The sequence below is a fragment of the Alnus glutinosa genome, chromosome 5 (genome assembly GCF_958979055.1).
Source record: "Alnus glutinosa chromosome 5, dhAlnGlut1.1, whole genome shotgun sequence".
NCBI classification, from domain to species: domain Eukaryota; kingdom Viridiplantae; phylum Streptophyta; class Magnoliopsida; order Fagales; family Betulaceae; genus Alnus; species Alnus glutinosa.
The window spans coordinates 2,904,510-2,926,751 of record NC_084890.1 but is presented as its reverse complement, the minus strand read 5'-3'; the positions used below and the strand labels follow the sequence as shown (position 1 = coordinate 2,926,751).

The following is a 22,242-nucleotide window of genomic DNA, read 5'->3' as shown; positions in this document are numbered from 1 at the left end:
AGCCCTCCAAGCCCCCATCTAACTATAAAAATTTAGATTTCTTGATAATCCATCGTCCACGTGTATGTTGGGAATCGTAAGAGGTTACAAGAGGCCTTAGATGGCTCTTTGTCTGAGCAACAGTTTTTCGGATAACCTCTCGCAATCTTATTATTCGATTGTAAGAATACGAGGAAATATCATAATCTTAAATAGTAAGGAATTCCATCAGATTAGAGTTTATTGTTGATGCAAAGGTTTCTAATTATAGTCAAAGGCAAAATCAAGATTTTTTATATGCGTGCCGAAACTTATAAACAAAATTTTTTTTGGGGGAAAAAAAAAATTATAAATTTTAAGAAAATTTTGGATGGTTAAAAACCTCAAGCTATCCCTTTAGGGAAATGATCTGCTAGGGGACGGACCATTTGTATTAAAATTTGTTTTTTTTAATAAAAAGAGGCTGACAAACCGTCCTATGTATATCAGCTCTCGTTCCTTTATAATGACTTCCACTTCCTACGAAAGGATAAAAATCCCCTTCAAATTTAAAAGATTCACAAATTATATGAATAGAGGCTTGTTCTTCTTCTTTTTCATGATTTAGAGAGAGCTTTCATGATTTTATTGATTTATTTTTATTTTTGCGTGGATACGAGTCATAGTATCGTGCCCCCCTTATCCAAAGAAAATTATCGTGCACACCATATTTGACGTTGTATTTTCATTGGATTAATATTTTAGGGCAGCGTAGTTTCGTCCCCGGAGTACGACGGAAAGAAGCATTTGTTAAAAAAGCAGGATAAGTTTTAGACCAAACCAAAGTCAAAGGATATAGCATTTCATTTAAATTGGTCAATATTAGCTTTTTCTTTGCTTTTTTCTTTTTTTTTTAATTAGTCTACAGCTGACGTGTACTTATAACAAATATAATCTTTTTTAAATAGAGAATGTTAAATTACTTTTTATCTTAAATTTTAAGCAGATAAAAAATAATAAATGTAATAACTTAATTAAGATTTTAATAGATAAATATATTTATATTTTAAAAAGTGAGTAATTCTGGAAAAAAAAACTATATCTTTATTTTATAATTATTATAACAACTATTTTGTGTCCATTTTAAAACCAACCGTTGAATCAATGCTTAATAAAAAAAATTAAGAATTAGTTAAAATAATTAGGTTAACATGGTGAATTAAAAATATAATATATAAAATGCTTTATTTAAAAATATATATATATATATATATATATCGTCCAATTAATAATGAAATCCAATAATTAAAGACGGAAGCAAAGGTAAGAACCGTAATGTGGTAGACGTACTACGTAGTAACACGACCACTTGGCCATCTGACACCCGTAGAAGCTTAGGTGAGAACGACCAAACCAAAAGGCTCCCAAAAAAGCTCGACCCGTCTGTCACTCTCTCTCCTCACGAAGACCGTCTGGTAGACGGGAGAGCCTTCTCTCTCTCTCTCTCTCTCTCTCTCTGTGAATTTGAGCTTGGGCTTCTCTGAAAGTATTATTTGACTTTTGTGTGTGCGGAAGCTCTTCGCGGGGCAGCTGAGAGCGGAATGACGAGAATGCCACTGAGCTTGGCGCCCATGGCGGACATGGAAGCTCTCGTTTCCAGCTGGTGGGACGAGATCAACGAGTCCAACCGGTGGCAGGACGGGATCTTCTACACTCTCTGCGCCCTTTACGCCCTTGTCTCCTCCGTCGCTCTGGTCCCTCACTCTCCCTCTCTTTCTCTCTCTCGCTAGAACTTCATCTATATAGATATAGTATTCACTTTTTTCTTGTAAGATTTAGTGTTTTGTGATTCTAGTATCTGGGTCTTTGCCTTTAGGAATAGAATAGCTGTATCTGATTTTCTTTGTATTTGGGTACTGTTTTTGTTGTTGTTGGTGGGGTTGGGATTGAGAAAGTGATAGATTGGGTGCTATTGTGGATGTGTGGTTTTTGGGCATTTTCATTTGTAAGAATCACTAACATTTTTTGGGTGTCTAAGGTAGTGACATTATGACGGGCTATTTAGATGTGGGAAAAAAGTGGTGAAATTCCTTAATTGTTTCAAAAGATTTCAACCTGTTCTTGGAGACATAAGCATGTGTTGTTTTCGGTTATTATTAGATTTTGTTGAATAACTTGATTGTCTGAAACGTTTCCGATTATGGTGAATAAGTATTTACAGCTCATTACACTCTTCTCAATTTTTTCATTGTTTTTCGGATTTCTCCAAGTTACGTCCGGCTTTGGATTATTTCAACTTGAAATGATTACTAGAAGAAAAAAAAAAAAGATAAGCAAACTCGTTGAAGTATTCTAGGGAATTCCTGAGGAGGTTGTGTATATGTGGTTATGTGCAGATTCAATTGATAAGGATTGAGATGAGAGTGCCTGAATATGGTTGGACAACTCAGAAAGTTTTCCATCTTATGAACTTCATTGTGAATGGAGGTGATATTTTAAGTTTTGGTGATATTCGGAGTCTTGAGTATACTTTGTCATTTGGGTCTAATTTCATTCTTTGGTTATGCCTTTCTTATGTTGCAGTACGCGCAATTGTGTTCGGATTTCACACACAAGTATTTTTCTTGCATCCAAAGGTTAGTTTGTTGACGTTTCGAGCAATGTCATTTTGGAATTTTAATTTCTAGCCTAACCATGTAACGTGACATTGTTAGTTCCAAGTATCAACAGTATACTGACACTGAGCTGCTGCACCTTGAACCAGGTTCTAGTTTTAGTGTTATTGGATCTTCCAGGTCTTCTATTTTTCACTACGTACACACTCCTTGTCCTTTTTTGGGCTGAGATTTATCACCAGGCAAGTAAATTTTCTTGCTATTATCAGAGTGTAAGGCCAGTTCCGCACTTCGACAAGATGTAGAACTTGTGCAGGTGGGGAAATATTAACCTTTTCGACACTATTAATGGACAGGCAAGAAGTTTACCGAGCGAGAAGCTTAGGCTTGTCTATATTTCAGTTAATGCTTGGATATATGCTGTACAGGTATGATCCATGTCACACTTTCTTATGCTGCTGCAGTTGCATTATAAATGCACTTACTAGTTAGCTAATTGCTAAAATCTGCTGCCAAAATATCATCTTTGAAGCATTTCAGTTAGTGCCATGTTTCATTACATGTAGTTCTCAAGATGACAGCTATTTAATTTTTCTTTCTTTTTATTTTTTATTTTTTTATGGGGGTGGGGGTCTGTCATAGATGTCGCCTATTGTTTAGTCAGTTTTTTGTTTGTGGGTACTTGTGCTAGCACGGTTTAATTTTCTTCAGGAAAAAAGGGGTCCTTCTGCCCTATATCAACAAACACATTCTTGCTGATGAAGCTCATGCCATGTCATACATGGGTAGGCTGGCTCACCTTCCAGTTTTTCCTGTTTTGCTGATCTTCTCGACCCCATGTTAGTTTGAATCTTCTCTGTTCTTTCAAAATAGGTAAAAATGCTCCAATGGTCCCTGAGGTTTCACCTTTTATCAAATCGATCCTTAAGGTTTAAAACTTATCAAATCACTCTCTTAAGGTTCACACCGTTATCAAATAACTCCCTCCATTTTAATTATGTTAACTTTTTAACGGTGATGAGGGACGAGTAGCCAACATGCCATGTCATGTCCAACAAAAAGAAGGCACGTGTCTAGACCACCCATTCAGCTAGCTTACATCAGGCACACGCCACACTAGATCCACTATGTTATTGACATGTTGGCCATAAATTAAAAATTTGCCACATCATCACCAGAACCCTCTGCTATGAGAGGGGATGGTCGTGCGGCCATGCCCCTCCTACAACAGAGGGGAAGGTCGTGCGGCCACCTCCTCCCACGATATAGCTTATTTAAAAAATCAAAAAAGAAAAAAAAATCCTGGTTGATGTGACCAATTTTTAAGTTCTAACTTACATGTCAAGGATGTTGTGTGTCTTGCGTGACATGTTTCTTATGTAAGCTAGCTGACTGGATGATCTGGACACATGTCTTCATTTTATTAGACACTATGTAGCCTAATGGTCACGTGCCGTTAAAAAAATTAATGGAAGGGGAACATAGGGAGTGATTTGATAAGTTTTAAACCGTAAGGAGTGATTTGATAAGATGAAACTTCAAGGACCCTTGGAGTATTTTTCCTTTTAAAATAAGGAAAAAGTAGGGGTGAAGGATTTGGGTAAAGGTTTTAGGAGTAATGAGATGGTCAGTTTCTTAGTTACGAGCTCTCAAGTGAAATTCTTAACCCATTTTCTGGACACTGAATTTCATAGGATTGAAATACAAATCTTTCTTTTGGCCATGGAATGCATGCCATCCTACCATAAACAGCCCTACCCAAGGCCTTAAGGGCCCTTCATAAATGTAATTTAACTTTCAAGATTTTAAGAACTGAAACAAAGTGAGGTTTTGGTACCAGTTTGGCATTTGGATATACCTTTGGATCGATGACAACAGCGTTGTAGAATTCATCGGAAAGATATTTATTGCAGGTTAGGCTTTGTATCTAATTATGCTACAACTTTTATACGGTCCATTTTCCTAGAGATTGAAACTTCATTTTCCATCTCACAATACATATTCTACATTCTGAGTATTGCTTTTTTCATCTGATCATTGGTGCTTATTTTATTACATATTTTTTCTCCCAGTGGTGTCAATTATAGCTGCAGTAGGTTTCTTGCTATATGGAGGAAGGTGAGTGTTCACTGTTCAGCGATCTTTATATTATTTACTCTTCAGTTTATATGGAATTGTCTCAATTCTTACTACTTGTTTGTATTTAATGTCTGTTTTTGGGGTTTTATTTCTACAATTTCTCTTGGTAGATTGACATATAAAATGCTTCCAGATTATTTTTCATGTTGAGACGCTTTCCTATTGAATCGAAAGGAAGACGGAAGAAACTCCATGAGGTCTGTGACTTCCCATTATAGTTTGTCTAATGGATTTTGAACTTGATTGCTAGATTTGTTACAGTGAAACGTTTGCCTTTATCTCTGGGTATGATATATGTATGTTAGTTACCAGGATCTCTTATTGGCATATATTGGAGAAACTGAACATTACCAAATTAGGGCTCTAAATGGATCCGCATGACTTAATTCCCATTTAATTGGGGCAGTGGTCATGTATTCTTATATCTAGTATGGAACAGCACTTGTATAAAAGCTTGATTGACTAAAAACCTTCCAAGTGCAAGATGCTGCTGCTTTGTCAAAGCTTGTGTGAGAAATGATTGAATTATCTGGTTAAGGTGTGTTGTCTAGTCATCCTTGCCAACAAAGTAAATCCTTAAGTTTCATTGTGAGACTTTTTTTTCTTTCAAATCCTAGTAATTATAAAATGCAGATTAATGAGTATATCATTGTGAATGTTCCTATGGATCACAAGTCAGGATTCTAAACTAAAACGAACCTCTCCCAACTCCCCCCCCCCCCCCCCCCAAAAAAAAAAAAAAAAGATGAAGAAGAGAGAGATAGAGAGGACAGTCTTTCACACATAGTTTCTATTGATGTGAAAATTGTGCTTTTTGTGCAGGTTGGATCTGTTACAGCTGTATGTTTCACCTGCTTTCTCATAAGATGCTTTGTGGTAAGCTTCAAACTATTTTTGAAGTGGGTTTTTTTTTTTTTTTCCTCGCAAGGCTTGTAGAAATTTATTTGAAATTGTAGTTCTTACAAAATTACCACCCTTTCTGCTCCTTTTATGCATACTATAGCACAACATGCTGTGCATCATTAGCAGCTACTACTTTTTGGATATTATCTCTAGGAAATTTAACAATTTGAATATTTCTATTCGATCTGGTCTTGAATAAAGGGAGAAAAGAAAATAAAATTAAAAAAAGGATATCAGCTAAATTTCCACACCCTCTTCTTCCAAGTTCACACACACAACACCCCACAGATGAGGTAGTCAATTTTCCACAAATTGGAAAACCTTAATGAAGGTGCATCCACTGTAATTGTTCCCTAATGTTTCTAGAGACACACGTGGCTTCTTTATGCTGATGTGACAGCTATAAGACCAGCTTTCAATTTTGTTTTTAACGGTTGGCAATTGAGAAAGGGAAATGATACTTACACATCACCCTCACAACAACTACACTCACACAAGACACATTGGGGTGGGGCCCAGACTGAGCCCCACCCCAATGTGTATTGTGTGAGTGTAGTTGTTGTGTACAAAAAGTGTAAATATAATTTCCCATTGAGAAATGTGTTTATAACCTATCGACTATCGACAGTAGGATGTCAATACAGGAGGATTTCTAGTCGACCCCTGAACTTTTGATCCAATTCTGTATGAGCTCAAGACATTTACATCATAATTCTTTGTTTTAGTGAAAAGAGTACACCCCTATGTGACTTTGTTTATATATTTTTTTTTTAAGTCTTGCTGCTTTCTTAAGCATACATTGGATTTGTGGATGCTTTTCTAACTTAATTCACAAAATGCAGGTTGTTTTATCTGCTTTTGATTCAGATGCTTCACTTGATGTTTTGGATCATCCCGTTTTGAACTTGATCTACTACATGGTATTATACTAAGCTTGTTATTTTGAAAACCTTATATATAAATATTCTCTCTCACTCTAAATAAGTCTTGAAATTTTTGCTGTTCTAATCACAGTTGGTTGAGATCCTGCCTTCAGCTCTAGTCCTTTACATCCTGCGTAAGTTGCCTCCCAAGAGAATATCAGCCCAATATCACCCCATCCGTTGACCATGGTGCATCTTGGATCTTGGTGTTCTTTTTTCCCGTCAAAAAAAGATTTTTCTTAGTTTGGGAGTTAGATCCTACTGGAGTTCAGCAGGAGGAGAGCCAAGAAAAAGAAAATCCAGATGTAGCATTCTGGTTGGCTCATTACGCCGGCGATTCTTTCTTTTTTCATGTATATTACATGCTGTTTGCAGCTTGTTGGAGGGTAGCATTTGAATTAATTTCTTCAATTCTTCGGGCTATGTGACTTCAAGAACTTCTTGTGGTAATTGGTCAACATATGGAAAAATGGAAGTTTTTTTGTAACCTTAAATGTCTTAGGTCTCACCTCAGTATGTGGTTAGGATTAAATATTGGTTTGTGTTGAATAATTTTTAGAGATGATATGTTTTTTGGTCCCACCAAATAACATATCACATGATATTTGTAGTTGCTTTTAGGTATTTATGTAAAGAGTTATACATTTGAGCCACCAGTGAGGTTAGAAGTGAATGAACTTTCTATATTGTATACTTGTTACTGGATTTGTTCCTAGCTTATGCTCTATATGGTAAGTTTTCAGTTATACGATTCTAAAAGGCACCTCTTATTCTGAAGTTTCTTTCTTTCTATTTGTTTGTTTTTGTTAGCTGGAAGTTATTGAACAGCAGCCCCTCGATCGGAATTTTCTATAATTGGCTGTCCAAATTGTGGGCAGTTTCACAGAAAGGGGAGTTGCAGAGTCTCGCATCCCGGGCAAGCGGGTTTTGCAACCCTTTGTGGGTCCTCTGCTCGAATTACATGCAATTCGGATAGCTAATTGTAAGGGATCCTTATTAGCATCCCCCCCCAAAAAAAAAAAAAAACAATTTAGTGGAGGTGGAGTGTACCCCATATAGGTCTCATCGATGAGCATTTGAGATATTTGTCTCATAATTTTGAAGGGAAATATTTCTCCTGAACTGCCTATCAATATTCAATGTCTTTCCATAAACTTAAAATTTTGCAATATGGGGTTATAATCTTTCGGTCCCATTCAATTACTCCTTATGTTAGGATTTTTTTGTTAAATTGTGAGGAATCGACCAAAATATCCTTTTTATTTAAATATATATATATATTGAAAAAAAAACACTCGCGGTGTGGCCATGGGTCTTCACTGACCCACAGCCATATGGCGGGTCGTTTTCTTTATGCTTTTATATTCTTTTTTCTTTATTTTTCTACTTTTTAACTAGTTTTATTTAAGGGCATAGTTGATTTTTTTCTCTCTTTTTTTTTTGGTATAACGGACAGTTTTACATGTTAATCGTTTATGCTAATAAACAGTTTGACTTATTGAAAGGAGCTGAAAGATTATAACCATACATCGCAAATTTTTCGAATTTAGGGGGGGACATTGAAATTTGTTAATTATTTAGTAATTAGAGATAAGTTTTTTTCTAATTTTTACCAAACAATGTTCCTATCAAACTATATTGTGCTCATTAGAAACGAGTTCTTGCCGCCACTGCCCAAACCAGCGCATGAAGCAAAAAACACTCGTGCTTGCTACCTTTTGATCTTTCTCAAACCCGAACTGCAATGGTCTCTTTGTATTTTTTTTTCCCTTTACATCTTATTGCTCGTCTTAAGCTCACCAATCACCATTGAAGCTCCGTTCATCCCTAACATACACTCTACAGCTCGCCGCCATTCATCCCTAACAATCTAACATACACTCCACGGCTCACCACTCGTCGTTGTCCCAAGGCCGCCCCACTCGATAATAGCCTGAACCTCCGCGCAAAGCTAAAAAACCTATCATGTCATGCTCACCACCACCAAACTTGTGTCGTTGTGTTAATGTTGTAGGGGAGAGAGGCAAAGCTGGGTGATCTTTTTTTTTTACAAAAAAAAAAAAAAAAAAAAAAAAAAAAAAAAAACCAAGAGGTGGGGGGAACTAGACCCACAGTATAAAACTAGGCCAACTGTGGGCATAGATTTTTATATATATATAAGGATAATTGCACCGTTGGTCCCTGTGGTATACCATAATTATTTTTCACTCCCTATGGTTTAAAAAGTTCATGGGAGGTCCTTCTGATATGCAATAATTACAAATCGATCCCTGAAGTCAAATTCTGTTAAAATTTTTAACAGATTCCGTCAAATGCCACGTCAGCGCCACGTGTCGTCATCTGATTGGTGACACGTGGCGCTGACATGTCTAATTTTAATAAAATAATATAAATTTATTAAAAAATAAATAAAAAATACTTATTTTTTTTTTAAAAAAAAAAAGAAAAAAACAAAAATGGGGAAAGGGGGTGGCCAGGCCACCCCCAGAGGCCACCTGGGGTGGCGCGCGGCCACCCCAGTGGCCGGGGGTGGCGCGCCGCCACCCCTAGTGGCTGGGCCACCCCTTCAGCTTGTTTTTTTTTTTTGAATTTTTTTTGAATTTTTTTTATAAAAAAATAAGTATTTTTATTTATTTTTTAATAAATTTATATTTTATTATTACGGTAGACTTATTGGCGACACGTGGCGCTGACGTGGCATTTGACGGAATCTGTTAAAAATTTTAACAGAATTTGACGCCAGGGATCAATTTGTAATTATTGCATATCACGAGGACCTCCCATGAACTTTTTAAACCATAGGGAGTGAAAAATAATTATGGTATACCACAAGGACCAACGGTGCAATTATCCCATATATATATACATAAAAACATTTGTTTAATTAAGGACAATTTTGTATTTTTATCAATTTTATAGGAAGGTACATTTTACATGTATTCCGTATGATTTAACCCAAAACCCTAATAGTAGGGTTGATATTGCAAAATTTTAAGACATGAGACCCTGACATTGCAAAATGCCGAAATATTAAAAATAAAAGTTTTCTAAATATATATATATATATATATATTGGCTTTGCTACTGTTCCACTGTAGCTAATTGGGGAGGGAGGGAGGAGGGGAGAGAGAGAGAGAGAGAGAGAGAAAATCTACAAATTATTTGAGTTTGCAACTTCTTCCTTGTAATTTTTTCCCAGGGAACAGACTAAGAAAGACCAAAAAACCAGAAACCAAATAAAGATTGCTATAACTATCAAAAAAGGCAAAGAAACAAGACAAATTTCTGCAATTTCAGTAAAACCTTTCATCGTATGCGTTTGCTAAACCTTAAATCAAATAAAAATGCACAAAAAAGCAATTAGCATATCAAAATATTCTTCAATAATATATATATATTACAGGGCCGACAATTTTCCTGTTGATGCTCGCTATTTCCAATTCCAGATAAATACACCGAGGGTTAGCCCCCACAAGTCCAGTTTTCCCAGTGATCCTGATTAATCTTGGGCAACGTCCTCTGCAGGTGGTGGAGCAAATGGCACATTCACAGGCCGTGCCACCACAACAGGCTCATCAGCAAATATTGCTTTGATAAACGACGGAGTCTTTAGAGGCCGGCGAGCTGTCATTCGTGGATACACATCTTCAAGAAAATAGTAGGCATGGCCAGCAATCATTCCCTGAAAACAGAACAAGGAAAAAGTTGGACATGGAAGAGCCATAAGAGGGGAAAAAAATATAGAGGGTTCTATACATTGAAAGAAAATATGCCCAGGTGGTCCTATCCATCCTATACAAAATTGACTCTTGTTCATTCACCTCGGCTTTCTCCCGTTATGTCGGGCATTCATTCAGGAGAGCAGAATAAAATTACCAAAGGAACTAGCCATGTAGTAGTTCATGTTATATAGTAAAGGCAAGGTTTTGCTGCATTTTTCTTAGTTCTAGCAGGCTAGGGCCAAAATAAGAATTTGATATTTCAACTATGGTGCAGATTCTCACCAGTAGATCTACCCAGGCACTAGCGCCAACAAGGATAGAGAATCCCAAAAGAACCTGCAGGGAAAACAAGGAATGGGCATTACAAATTATAGCTAATGAAAGAGCCCAATCCAAAAAATAAAAAAATAAAAAGCATGCTTGGTCTTTGAAACAATTCATATCATTTTGATAGTGATCAGTCTGATCTGCTTTACTGAGAAGGTCTACGGTTCTTCTACGGTTCAAGTCCGCACGGGGCAATAAAAATAAATAGCATCCAAACCAATTTAATTATAACTTCCAATAGCATCCAAATCAGGAACTTGGTGATGTTCAACAGCACTCTATTAGGTGAATGACTATGGCAGTATGGGATTGAGAGAGATGCTTAGAGGAGAATTGCAGTGGACTCTAAGTTTGACAGTTTGTGGCGTGGATGGTGCTCCCTAGAGCCTGTAGGTGCCTTTGGGGTAAGGTTGTGGAAGAACATCAGGAAAGAGTGGGAGACATTCTTAGGTTTTGCGAGATTTGAGGTGGGGAATGGGGCTAGGACAATTTTGGCATGATCTGTCGTGCAGGGATACGGTTTTAAAGAAAGCTTTTCCTGTCCTATTTTGTATTGCTTGTGCGAAGGATGCCTCTGTTGCGAATAATATGGAGCTTTTAGGCAGTTCCCCTCAATGGAACGTGAGCTTTATTAGAGAAGCACATGATTGGGAAGTAGATGTCTTTGCTTCTTTCTTCCAAGTGTTGCACTCAGTCATTGTGAGTAGAGGTCGTGAAGATAGGTTTTGGAAGGTTTCTTCCAAAAGAGGCATGTTCAAGGTCAAGTCCTTCTTTAGCTTCTTGGCTTGCTCTAAAGGTAGTCACTTCCCATGAAAGAGTGTGGCAAACCCAGGCTCCTTTTAGGGTAGTTTTTTTTGCGTGGTATAGGAAAGATCCTTACAGTGGATAATCTCAAGAAGATACATTATTATAGTGGACAGATGCTGCTTGTGCAAGAGAAATGGGAAATCAGTGGACCATCTTCTTCTTCACTGCGATGTGGCTTTTGCTCTGTGGAATGCTCTCTTTTCTTGATTTGGCATGTCTTGGGTTATGCCTAAAAGAGTTATCTACTTGTTTGCTTGTTGGTGAAAATCTGCAAGGCCGAGAAGTGCTACGATTTGGAAGATGGTGCTGAATCGCCGATCAGCCTTTTTTGGTGTTTGGAAAGAAAAAAATAATAGATGTTTCGAGGACTTGGAGAGTTCCATGGAGAATATTTTAGCATCCTTTTTTTGTACTTTGTATCTTTGGACGGTGGCTTTTTTGTCCCCACCGTCGCTTAATTATGTCGATTTCCTAGTTCGTTTTTTTCTTTCTAGTTAGGTGATTCATTTTGTATACTTTCGGTGTACTTAGAGACGCTTTACGTTCTCAATAAGACTTGATTTACTTATAAAATTAAATTAAATTAAATTATATATAAAAAAAAAAAAAAAAAAAAAAAAAAAAAAAAAGGAACAAAGAACAAAGAAATTATAACTTTCAACAAGATAACATGAGAAGTCATCAAAGCTTACTCACCCAGGGTAGATAAGCTGCTGTGAAAGTAAAAAGGCCCAAGAAACTCATATGTATGAAAGGATTTTGCTTGCTCCACACATAGACCTGTAAAATAGGAAAAAGTAACAATCTTTTTGCAAAAGTACAATCCTTATTGACTCAATCGAGATCAGAATCACTAAACCTATTGAAGCAGGAAGAAAGCAGATGATTGCAATAATAACTTGTTTTAACAGAATTTTATTGATTTTTTTTGCTTTTCTCCATTGTACTACGATTGTGATGGTATTCCTATTGTATGGGAGTTATGAGTAGCTACATTTAAAACAGAAAGAAAGGAACTAACCATCATGAAGGTCAATGAATTGCTGAGGAATATAATTTTTGCAAACGACTCCGACAAGTAAGGTATCATCCCCCCAATAAGAACAATTCCAGTTAAAACAGTGGCACCAAATAAAAGCATGTAAAAGAAATCAGCCGTCCTTCCCCTGAACGAGTTCTCTTCAAGGAGCTTGCAGTATCGAGCAAGAAAGAACATGTGAAACATAAAGTCCAAGTCTGCATTACCAAGTTAAAAACATGTTATAGAAATTGGTATAACATCAGGACAATATGATCTGATTACAATACATGCAACAAGAATGAACAGCAGTAAACAGAAACATAATTCATTAGTTCCTTGAACTATTGTGTTCAGGGAGATCATTGGGGAAAGTGAATAGGGTGCCACGTGGCAAGAAGCCATCATGTCAAAATGTGCAGAATACTTGATTTCAACAGGCTACATGGTGCGCAATAAAACCTCTGATGCCAATTTGTTGCTAATCCAGTGTTAGATATTTTTGAAACGAAATTGCCACTTTGCCCATATATTCCTCCCATTTCTAATGAAAAAACATATACAGAATGTTGTAAAAGAGAACATAAAAAAATGAGGAACACACTGAGTAAGGATAGGAGACTCCAACAATAAGCAACAATCCACAACATAATGTGCCACACAGAGAGGACTGAATTAAAATATTCTTCTTAGGTTAAACTTGTTTGATGATCGCACTCAAAAAAAAAAAAATATTGCCACGACCCAATGTAGTTATCCAATTGCAAATTCACATGTCTGTTTGTGTGAGTTCATGTGGATAGAATGAAAGATAGGTAGATAAATACCCAATGCATGCTACATACTTCATGTGATTACCGTTAAATGTTTGTGTCATCTGAGTCAAGTTGTAAAAAACAAACACATTAGAGACAAAGGCAATGATGTTTCGCTACCATAATAGGGGAAACAAGTTCAACTAATAAAAATTCTTTCCAAAAATTTGTTAGAAGAAAGCCCTCTGGACCCTCCCACTACCAATTTTCATCAAGATTTCTTCTCTATAGACCCTCTACAGCTTCATCATCATATTAAATTGTTAACGAAACCATAGACCGAACAAAAATACAACCAAACCACACAGACCAAACATTTGAACCAGCCGAGACAAATTTTGGTACGTTAAGAGTTAAAAATCAGAATCCAGCTAAAAACCATTTCAACTACCAATCAATAGGAATCTTTAAATACTAAAACTGAAAAAATTACCCATTTTCCGGAAGTATAAGAAGTTGGTGATGAGACGCCAGAACTCATATTGCTTGACCACTAGCATAGGGTTCAAGTACAACTTATAAGGTGATATTATCTGCAAAATTTCAATTTTATGTCAAAATAAGAATCAGTTGCTTAACCTATCAAACTTCCAGCTTTGCTTCCTAACATATAAAAGAACAGGAGTAAAAAGGATCCGATTCACATTTGAGAAGGAAAGCCCAATTTACCGGAATTAAACAAATCCATTTGAAATCAACCTAAACCAATCATACCCAGTGGCACAAAAAGAAAACCTATCATTTACACAACTCCCAGTTAACCATTCAGATCATCATAAGCACTACAAGACGAAAAAAAGAAAAATAACCAAAATGAGAACCAAAGAGAACCCAAAAGATTTCCCAAATTTAAACCAAACCCAGTTCAAATCCAACCAAACCAAACAACCCCATTAGCCCAAATCAGAAAACCCACAAAGTCCTACCCCACAAAACAAAAGTTAAAACCTATTGACCCAGATGACATTAGCACCTTCCTAGAACGAGAAAGCTTAGAGAGAGAGAGAGAGGCACATACGTCTAGAGAGCAACCGACGGTGGTGACAATAACGGCTGTGAGATACGAGCGGGTGATGATAGGCATCTGCTTGTACCATTCCTCCACTGCCTGAGCCATTCTAATATCTTTCCCCTCAGTTTCTGATCACAATTTCTGAATTAAATGTTCTCAAATTATGAGTACGCAATGTAACTAGGAGCTCTGGGTTCTGGAATTTGGGTACACAGAGAAAACGAAGGTAAATCACAGAGAAAACGAAGGTAAATCCAAGCGAATCTGAGACAGCTTTTGGACTCTTCTATCGTGGCAATCCAATAAGCATGACAAGCGCCGGCGAATCAGAGAGCGCGTGCAATTCACGGACCAATCACCTGCTTTGATCAACCTGGTATCTATTTGTTGGTACTAGGCCCGTAATTTGCACGCGGCCCATTCCTGGCACAAGTGTAAACACAATTGAATCTAAAGGTAAAAATACGGGAAGCAGATAATAACCGTCTGCATCCACTATTTACACTTAATTATTATTCATTATCTTCACATGCAGATACGAATAACGATTTTAGAGAATGCAGATATCAACCGCAACTGCATTACCTCTATATATATATATAAAACTAAATTCACAAAACTAAAGTCATTTTATATTTGTTAAGTTTATGACATTTAGGCTATGTTAGGTTTTTTCAATATCATCTCAAAGTCATACCCCATTCATTACATTTACAATTTTTTTTCTTAGGTAATTTAAATCCCTATTACTTTATGAGACAATGATCCTCTATGACTGATAATCGCAAATTGTGTAACAAATTAAATCTTAATTTATTTAAACTTGCATATCATAATAACTGTATTATTTAATATTGCATAGAGATTTAGATAGTACTCCAAAATGCTCATGACATCATGTGTGTATAGAAGATAATAACCGCATTTAATAACCACAATAACTGTACAAATGTAGATAGTAATCGTATAATGCGAATGCAGATACAGATATCTGAAAGTGATAACCGTATTCACAGGTGTCAATATTGTTAAAAATTGTATTCGCATCCGCATTTTCACCCCTAATTTGAATCATCGATCGAAGGGTGTCTCTCACCTTGATCCTTATCTTTTGGAGCTTGAGATTCGGACAACAATGAATATGAAAATGGAGGAGTTTATGCAAAATTCTAGAAATTGTCGTACTAGGTTTTTGGGTTTGTTTTTCAGATTTGGAGGATAATGACGTGACTAATTTGTTGACACTAATACTAAATTTCTTGGAAAGGTAAACTTGCATGAGGGGATTGCCCATTTGCCCTCTTTTTTTTTTTCTTTTTTTTTTTCCTCCAACAAATTGTCCCTCCAACACTTCAAATTATAGTTTTGCCTCTGTTCCAAAGGTTCGTCACGTTCGTGTCTTTTTCACGACCATCCTCTCATTGTAGAGAGCATCCGGCTATTGGGATTTCCGGGGAGTGTTATTGCAAATAGAGATAAAATATGTAAGTGTAATTATCTGAAACTTCATTTTAAATTAGGGTTAAATGTCTTTTTGCTCCTAATGGTTTAACAATTTTCTTTTCTTTTTTTCACCTAGTTTTCATTTTATACCGTAGATAATACATCACTTATGGCTGAAAATGAATATGGTACTTCTGTCTAACTTCCATCTAAATATTGACGGAAGGAAGTCAACTCCATTAAAAAAATTTTAAAAAAGTAATAATGTTTTTATTATTTTTAGGATTAAATACAAAATTGCCCAATGTAGTTTAAAATTTTTATTTTTTGTCTCATGAGTTTTCATTTTTATCATAGGTGGTACTTGTGGTATGGAAAAAGATGAAAATGGTACTTCCGTCTATTTTTCCATCTAAAATTGACGAAAATCCATGTTAGCGTCACGTAGCACCATTCAAAATGCGATATGTGGCTACACTAATTTTATTTTTATTTTTTATGGCTTTTTTTAAAAAAAATTGTAGGGGTGGCTTTTGGGCAAGACAATGTAAATGCCAATGCAGCTTCTCCCGATACCGATAGTTATAGCAGCAAAGAGATCAAGTCGATCCAAATAGCTAGATGATGGCATTGAGGGATAGAGAAAGAAAAAAGTGCCACTAGAATTTTGGAACCTTTGAACTGTTTCGTTAAACGACAAAGTTTTTCTCTAAACTGGTTGGAGGAGTACGTTTTCCTTGATTCACTCTGTTAAACCGACATGTATAGAGAATGTGATTCTCTCACGTGTCAATTTAATAGATTGTTTTTTAAGCTAGAGATGTCTCCGGCCCAATTTAAAGAAAAGCAAAGCTCTTCGTGAATTTTTCACATATTGTGGCTAATTGGCTGCTGATGCCATCAAATAATAAAAATGAACGAAAGAAAAGATATGGGCTACTTCGAGAGAGCCGTGATCTCCAATGGCTACTTCGAGAGAGCCTTGATCTCCAAAACAACCAAAAAGGTCTAGGTTTTCATAATATTTAGCATGCTTATTCTTTGAGTAGGATTACACTTAAATAGATGACAGCTAGGTCATAAGACACAACCATTAGGTCTAGCCGTCATAATACAATGTAGGAAAATAAACTAAGAAGGAAATAACTAATGGAAAATACATTTCTTATTAAACTAAATACTTAAGGAAATAATATATAGAGAATTAAACTCCTTATTCCAGCCGGCTTGGGGTTGCTTAGTGGCTACGGTAGTGCCACCTAGCCCTAGGAAAATCTAAACGTATCATCCCTCTCCCCTAACATCTTCCTTGTCCCCAAGGAAGAATTCTGGTTTTGCAAAAACCAGTCCCTGCCCTTCCAACCTTGGCTTCATCTCTTTTTCCTCCTTCACATTCTGCTCAAGCATCTCCTTGTCAAGAACATTGCAAAGAACAACCTTTTGAAAATCCTCAAAAGCTGGAAAACTTTAAGGCTAGCTTTGGACTTCATTCATCATCTGTATTTTAGCATCCTCCTATAGCCAAAATGGACCATCTCCGATAGGTGCAGAATTATGATAGATAAATACTGGGCCAAAAACCTTCTTCCATGGCTCACCAGCTTTGAATTTCGGCACCAGGTCTTGTCCAGCATAGTGAGCAGACTTGCCAAAAAATGTATGAATTCCAGTAGCAATGACCACGGCTTCTATCTCTCCCTGTTTGCATGTCGAACCTGAATAAACACTATCACCAGGGCCTTCAACACTAATTATATCATCAGGAACAAGAATAGACGCATTCTGCTTGTACTCTTCAATAGGAACATGTTGTCCATGTTGTTGTTTACCCCAAAAGAGCTGCATCCTTAGCCCCAAAGAGAAGTGTTGTGGCAACCGGAGGTTTTGTAGAATCTTTAGCTTTCTTGTTTCTTGTTTGCGTCTCTAACACCGCTTGGGGCTTTGGCAAAACCTGTCACTTTTTGTTGCCGAAGAGGTGCGTGGTGGAGAAAAACTTTCAATTCTTTTCCTGATCTCCTCCATCTGTTTGCTCGCTTCTTCTTTGTACGCAAGGAATTCTGACCGCATCTTGTCTAGCCTCGCTCGTTCCTTTTTCATTCCAAAAAGACATGGTGATGATGTGGATCGGAGATTGTTGTAGAAAACAATCAACCTGGCTCTGATACCACTTGATGCAATCAAATAATAAAAATGAACAAAAGAAAAGATATGGGCTACTTCGAGAGAGCCGTGATCTCCAATGGCTACTTCGAGAGAGCCTTGATCTCCAAAACAACCAAAAAGGTCTAGGTTTTCATAATATTCAGCATGCTTATTCCTTTAGTAGGATTACACTTAAATAGATGACGGGTAGGTCATAAGACATAACCATTAGGTCTAGCCGTCATAACACAATGTAGGAAAATAAACTAAGAAGGAAATAACTGATGGAAAATACATTCCTTATTAAACTAAATACTTAAGGAAATAATATATGGAGAATTAAACTCCTTATTCCAGCCGGCTTGGGGTTGCTTGGTGGCTATGGTAGTGCCACCTAGACCTGGGAAAATCTAAATCTATCAGCTGCATTGTAGGAGCTTATTAAACTAACCCCATTACCTTTTTACTCAAATATCACTTCTTCTTTTTTTAATCATTTTTTGGTTTTTTTTTTTTTTTTTGGAGAATTCTATTAATTTTGTTCACTATCACACCAAAAGAGAGTGTACTGTCTTCTTTCTTTCTTTCTCTTTTCTCAGGTTAGACTCACATTAGATGATTTTTTTTAGGTAAGAAAAAACCTTATAATAGACTCTTAGATTTCAATCAAGTTTATTCATAGAAACTTGAATTAAATCCCATCATGATTCATCACCACCATCATTTAATTAGAAAAAAAAAAAAAGAACGAATATAATATATATGGCCAGTGTCCCTTACAATTTGCTTCCAATATCAAAAAATGATTCTTATATATATATATATATATATAAAGTATATAAAATATTAGGATTTGACTTATGTGCGATAAAAAAATAGTATTACATATATATATATATATGTGTGTGTGTGTGTGTGTGTGTGTGTGTGTGTGTGTGTGTTTTTCAACTGTCCAAATTTAATTTGTTCAACGGGTGAAGACCCTTAAAGATGCTTACTGATGAAGCATCTACAAGTTTATCATAAACATTTTTAGGCAAGTTAGTATGTATAATCTTTGCTTCAAATATAACAGAAGTGTGTTATGATCCTAAGTATCTCACATATCTTAAATGCGATCTTAATTAACTATGTGTATATAAGTTTTTGGACACTCTCCCATTATAAGCCGATTTTTAGGTGTGAATTCTACACGAGGCTTGTATCATTTGGTATCAAAGTCATGCATCACGTCACGAGTTTGAGTCACGGAAGGAGAGTAACCTATAAGATAGAGTGGGCTGCTGTAGACATCGGATTCGAAAGTGTGGTGGTGTGTTCAGATCATAAATGTTCCACATTGCTTATATGCAATCTTAACATTGTATATACAAAGCTTTAAGGCACTCTCCCTAGAAGTTATTCAAGGGCGAGTTCTACTAGAAGCTTATATCAAAGTGATTTATACTTATGTCTGTTATATTTTTGTAGGTCACCGATGCTGCTAAGGCTTTCCTTTTATTGTGCAAACAGACTCAATGGCAGAGGATTTTCACAGGCAATCCGGAACTGGAAAGGAATTGAAGAGATGTCGTTGGGTCCACTAAATGGTCGTTACTATGCTCATATCATAAGAGAAATCGGCATACAGTGCAAGAAATTACAAGTTCTATACCTGTGCAGTTTCAACTTAAATGTTTATATTGCTGCTGTAATACCCCAGTTTTAAAACATATTTTAAAAAATAAAAATGATTATTTATGTAATCATTCGTCTTATAAAATTTATTTATAAATATTTTCAAATTTGTTTAATGAACCGGTATTTTTTTTATAAACTGATAAATTATTTTTATCACCAAAAATATTTCTGAGTTAATATTATTGACGGATATTAACCGTAAATATTTATTTACCTATTTTTATAAAATTTATACTATATTGTTTTTAATAATAAAATTTTATAATATTTTTATTCAGCATCTTCTTTCTATCCGTTCTTCTTCCTGCACTAAAATGGATTCTGCACTAAGCAGAATTACTCGCACTAAACTCCACCATTTCTCCACTGCACTTAAACAAATCCTCCACTGCAGCATTAATCTCCCATTTTTCTCCAATTTGCTTCGAATGATTTCTCCACTGCACCAACTATTTCCACCATTTCTCCACTTTCATTTTTAATAAACGCATACACTGCAATCTTTAATCAAATCCTTCAACCTGCCGCACAAACTCCCACCTTCTCCATTAGAGTTCAAATTAATCCTTCACTGCGAATCATACACTGCGAGTCTGCGCCACCAACTCAAACCCACTCTGCGTAGTGTTCACCAACCCATTTCCACTGAATTATATTAAGCTCTCCCACTCAGTTCTCGCGGCTATAAAACGAAACACCAGTTCCTGCAAAATCACACACTTCGTTCTTTCTCCTCCTTTCTCCTTCTTCCTCATTCTTTCCTGTCTCTCTCTGCAATTTGAGAGTTATAGGAGACAGAGTGGGGTAGTGAGAGACGGTGAGTGTGAGAGAAATTAAGTGAGGTAGAGAGCAATAGAAGAAAGACCAAGAAAATCAAAGGATGAGATGGAGAGACCCGGTTCTACCCAGCAATCCGGATGAACCAGTAAACTCGACGGAACCAAGCCTGGCTCCCAGTGAAGCAGAAGACGCCGACCATGGAGGAACCATAGCAGAACAACCGTGACCCAACCGAACCTGCCAAGCCAGCAGACTTTCAGCAAGAACCGATCCTAACCCGCAACCCATAGCCGATGAACCAGCAGGCATGAACCCGAGAACCCAGTGACCAGTTCTGGCCGCAACCCAGGACCCCGATCCAACAGCTCGAAGCAACCCGATGCAGCAATTCCGGCACCCATCCAGCAGACCCAACAACCCGTAGCAGATTCTAGCAGGAACCCAATCATCCAGAACCCGTGGCAATAACCCAGCAACGTGTGACCCAGCAGCTCGTCACAACCGTAGCAGCAAAGCCGTGACCAACGAACCCAGACCGTGCGTGACCCAGACGGCGAACCCAATAACCGCGACCCAACTGTACCTCGACGAAGCAGCAGATCAACAACCCAAAAACCGTGAGTTGGAACCTTCGGACCCAAACTCGACGACCCGAGCCTTCTTTCCCTTTTCTGTGATTCTTCTTCCTTCCTCTTTGTTATTCCTATTCTTCTTCCAAAAAGAAAACAGGGAAGCCGAGAGTGAGAGAGAGAATCAGAGAGGAAGAGAAGTAGAGAAAGAACTATTCCAACAGCAGGAACCTGACTAGCCGAAACCCACCGAACCAAAGAACCCAGAACCGGATTTTCCAGCCAAAGCCCAATTATAATTCAGACGTGAGCAGCCCAAAGTAATTAGCCCAAAACCGTAGCCCAGATTCATTAAGCCCAAACCATTTATCAAACCCAGACATGCCCAGCAGTGAACCAGGCCCGGTCCACGGACTGACTTCAGCCCAGACCGCGAGCCCAACCCGGTCAGCCCAAACCCGTGATCCGTAGCCCGAGCCCATAACCCATGTACCCAGACCCGAAACCCATACCCGTGACCCGAGCCGGAACCCGACCCGCCAGTGACCCATCTCCGGCGACTTTTCCGGCGACTTTTCCGGCGACTTTCCAGTGACTTTTCCGATGAATTTCCGGGACCGAACTCATCGTTTTCACTGGATTTTCTAGTGAAAATTCTTAATGAGATATACTAAGAAAATATACAAAGAGGATTAAGCTCGATCCCGATATTAGGGAAATCCATGTAAGGGAACCCTTTGCCCCTTCTCAAAATTATTATATTATTTTAATTATATTCCTTTATTTGCAAAATTTTGAATTGATTATTTTGATTTGGTATTTCAAATTATTAAATTATTATATATAAAGGATTTGTTGGTTTTGATATGAAATTATTGAGTATAAAAATGATATTCTTGAAATCGTGATTTTGAGTAAAAAACCCTCCAACACGTTGCCCTATATATACTAGTAAAGAATGAGAAAGTTTTGTGAAGAGATATACAAGAAAAGAATGAGAAAGTTTTGGGAGAAAACTCTTTGAGTTATATATAAAGGAGAAATATTTTTGAAAAGGGCACGTGTGTGGAGGAGACTATTATTTGGGCCCTAGACCCGCAGAGATTCGAGACCCTTCAAGATTTAGCTCGGTACCGTAGCTCGAGATGGAAGCGCACCCGCTGGTTCGCTTAGTGACAACGGTATCTGTCTCTATGTCAGTCTAAGTGCACTTCAATTAATTAGCTGACGGGGGTGGGGCCTGTGGCCACAGGTAAACCGCGTTACTCACCCAAGGTCACAGCAACGACCGCGCAACCCTACGTACACAGGGCGTAATAGTGTATTGGGCATACTATGACTAATGATTATTTCAAATATATATATATATATATTATATAAAAAGGAGTT

At 37.1% G+C, this 22,242-nt stretch overlaps 2 protein-coding genes across 2 annotated transcripts; one reads left to right on the top strand and one right to left on the bottom strand.

Moving 5' to 3' along the window:
• The first annotated feature begins 1,358 nt into the window (after positions 1 to 1,358).
• Positions 1,359 to 7,315, top strand: LOC133868536 (tobamovirus multiplication protein 1). Its single transcript, XM_062305455.1, has 11 exons — positions 1,359 to 1,712; positions 2,355 to 2,445; positions 2,542 to 2,594; positions 2,723 to 2,815; positions 2,930 to 3,001; positions 4,414 to 4,486; positions 4,646 to 4,691; positions 4,846 to 4,909; positions 5,535 to 5,588; positions 6,458 to 6,535; positions 6,630 to 7,315. Exons 1-11 carry the CDS (start codon positions 1,560 to 1,562, stop codon positions 6,720 to 6,722), a joined length of 870 nt encoding a protein of 289 aa, XP_062161439.1. The 5' UTR covers positions 1,359 to 1,559; the 3' UTR covers positions 6,723 to 7,315.
• Positions 7,316 to 9,801: 2,486 nt separating this feature from the next.
• LOC133869576 (derlin-2.2) lies at positions 9,802 to 14,507 on the bottom strand. The gene is made up of 6 exons (XM_062306615.1): positions 14,246 to 14,507; positions 13,661 to 13,760; positions 12,416 to 12,630; positions 12,091 to 12,174; positions 10,543 to 10,596; positions 9,802 to 10,220 (listed from the first exon to the last, which is right to left on the bottom strand). The coding sequence occupies exons 1-6, from the start codon at positions 14,342 to 14,344 to the stop codon at positions 10,038 to 10,040; spliced, it is 735 nt and encodes a 244-aa protein (XP_062162599.1). The 5' UTR covers positions 14,345 to 14,507; the 3' UTR covers positions 9,802 to 10,037.
• Positions 14,508 to 22,242: the final 7,735 nt, after the last annotated feature.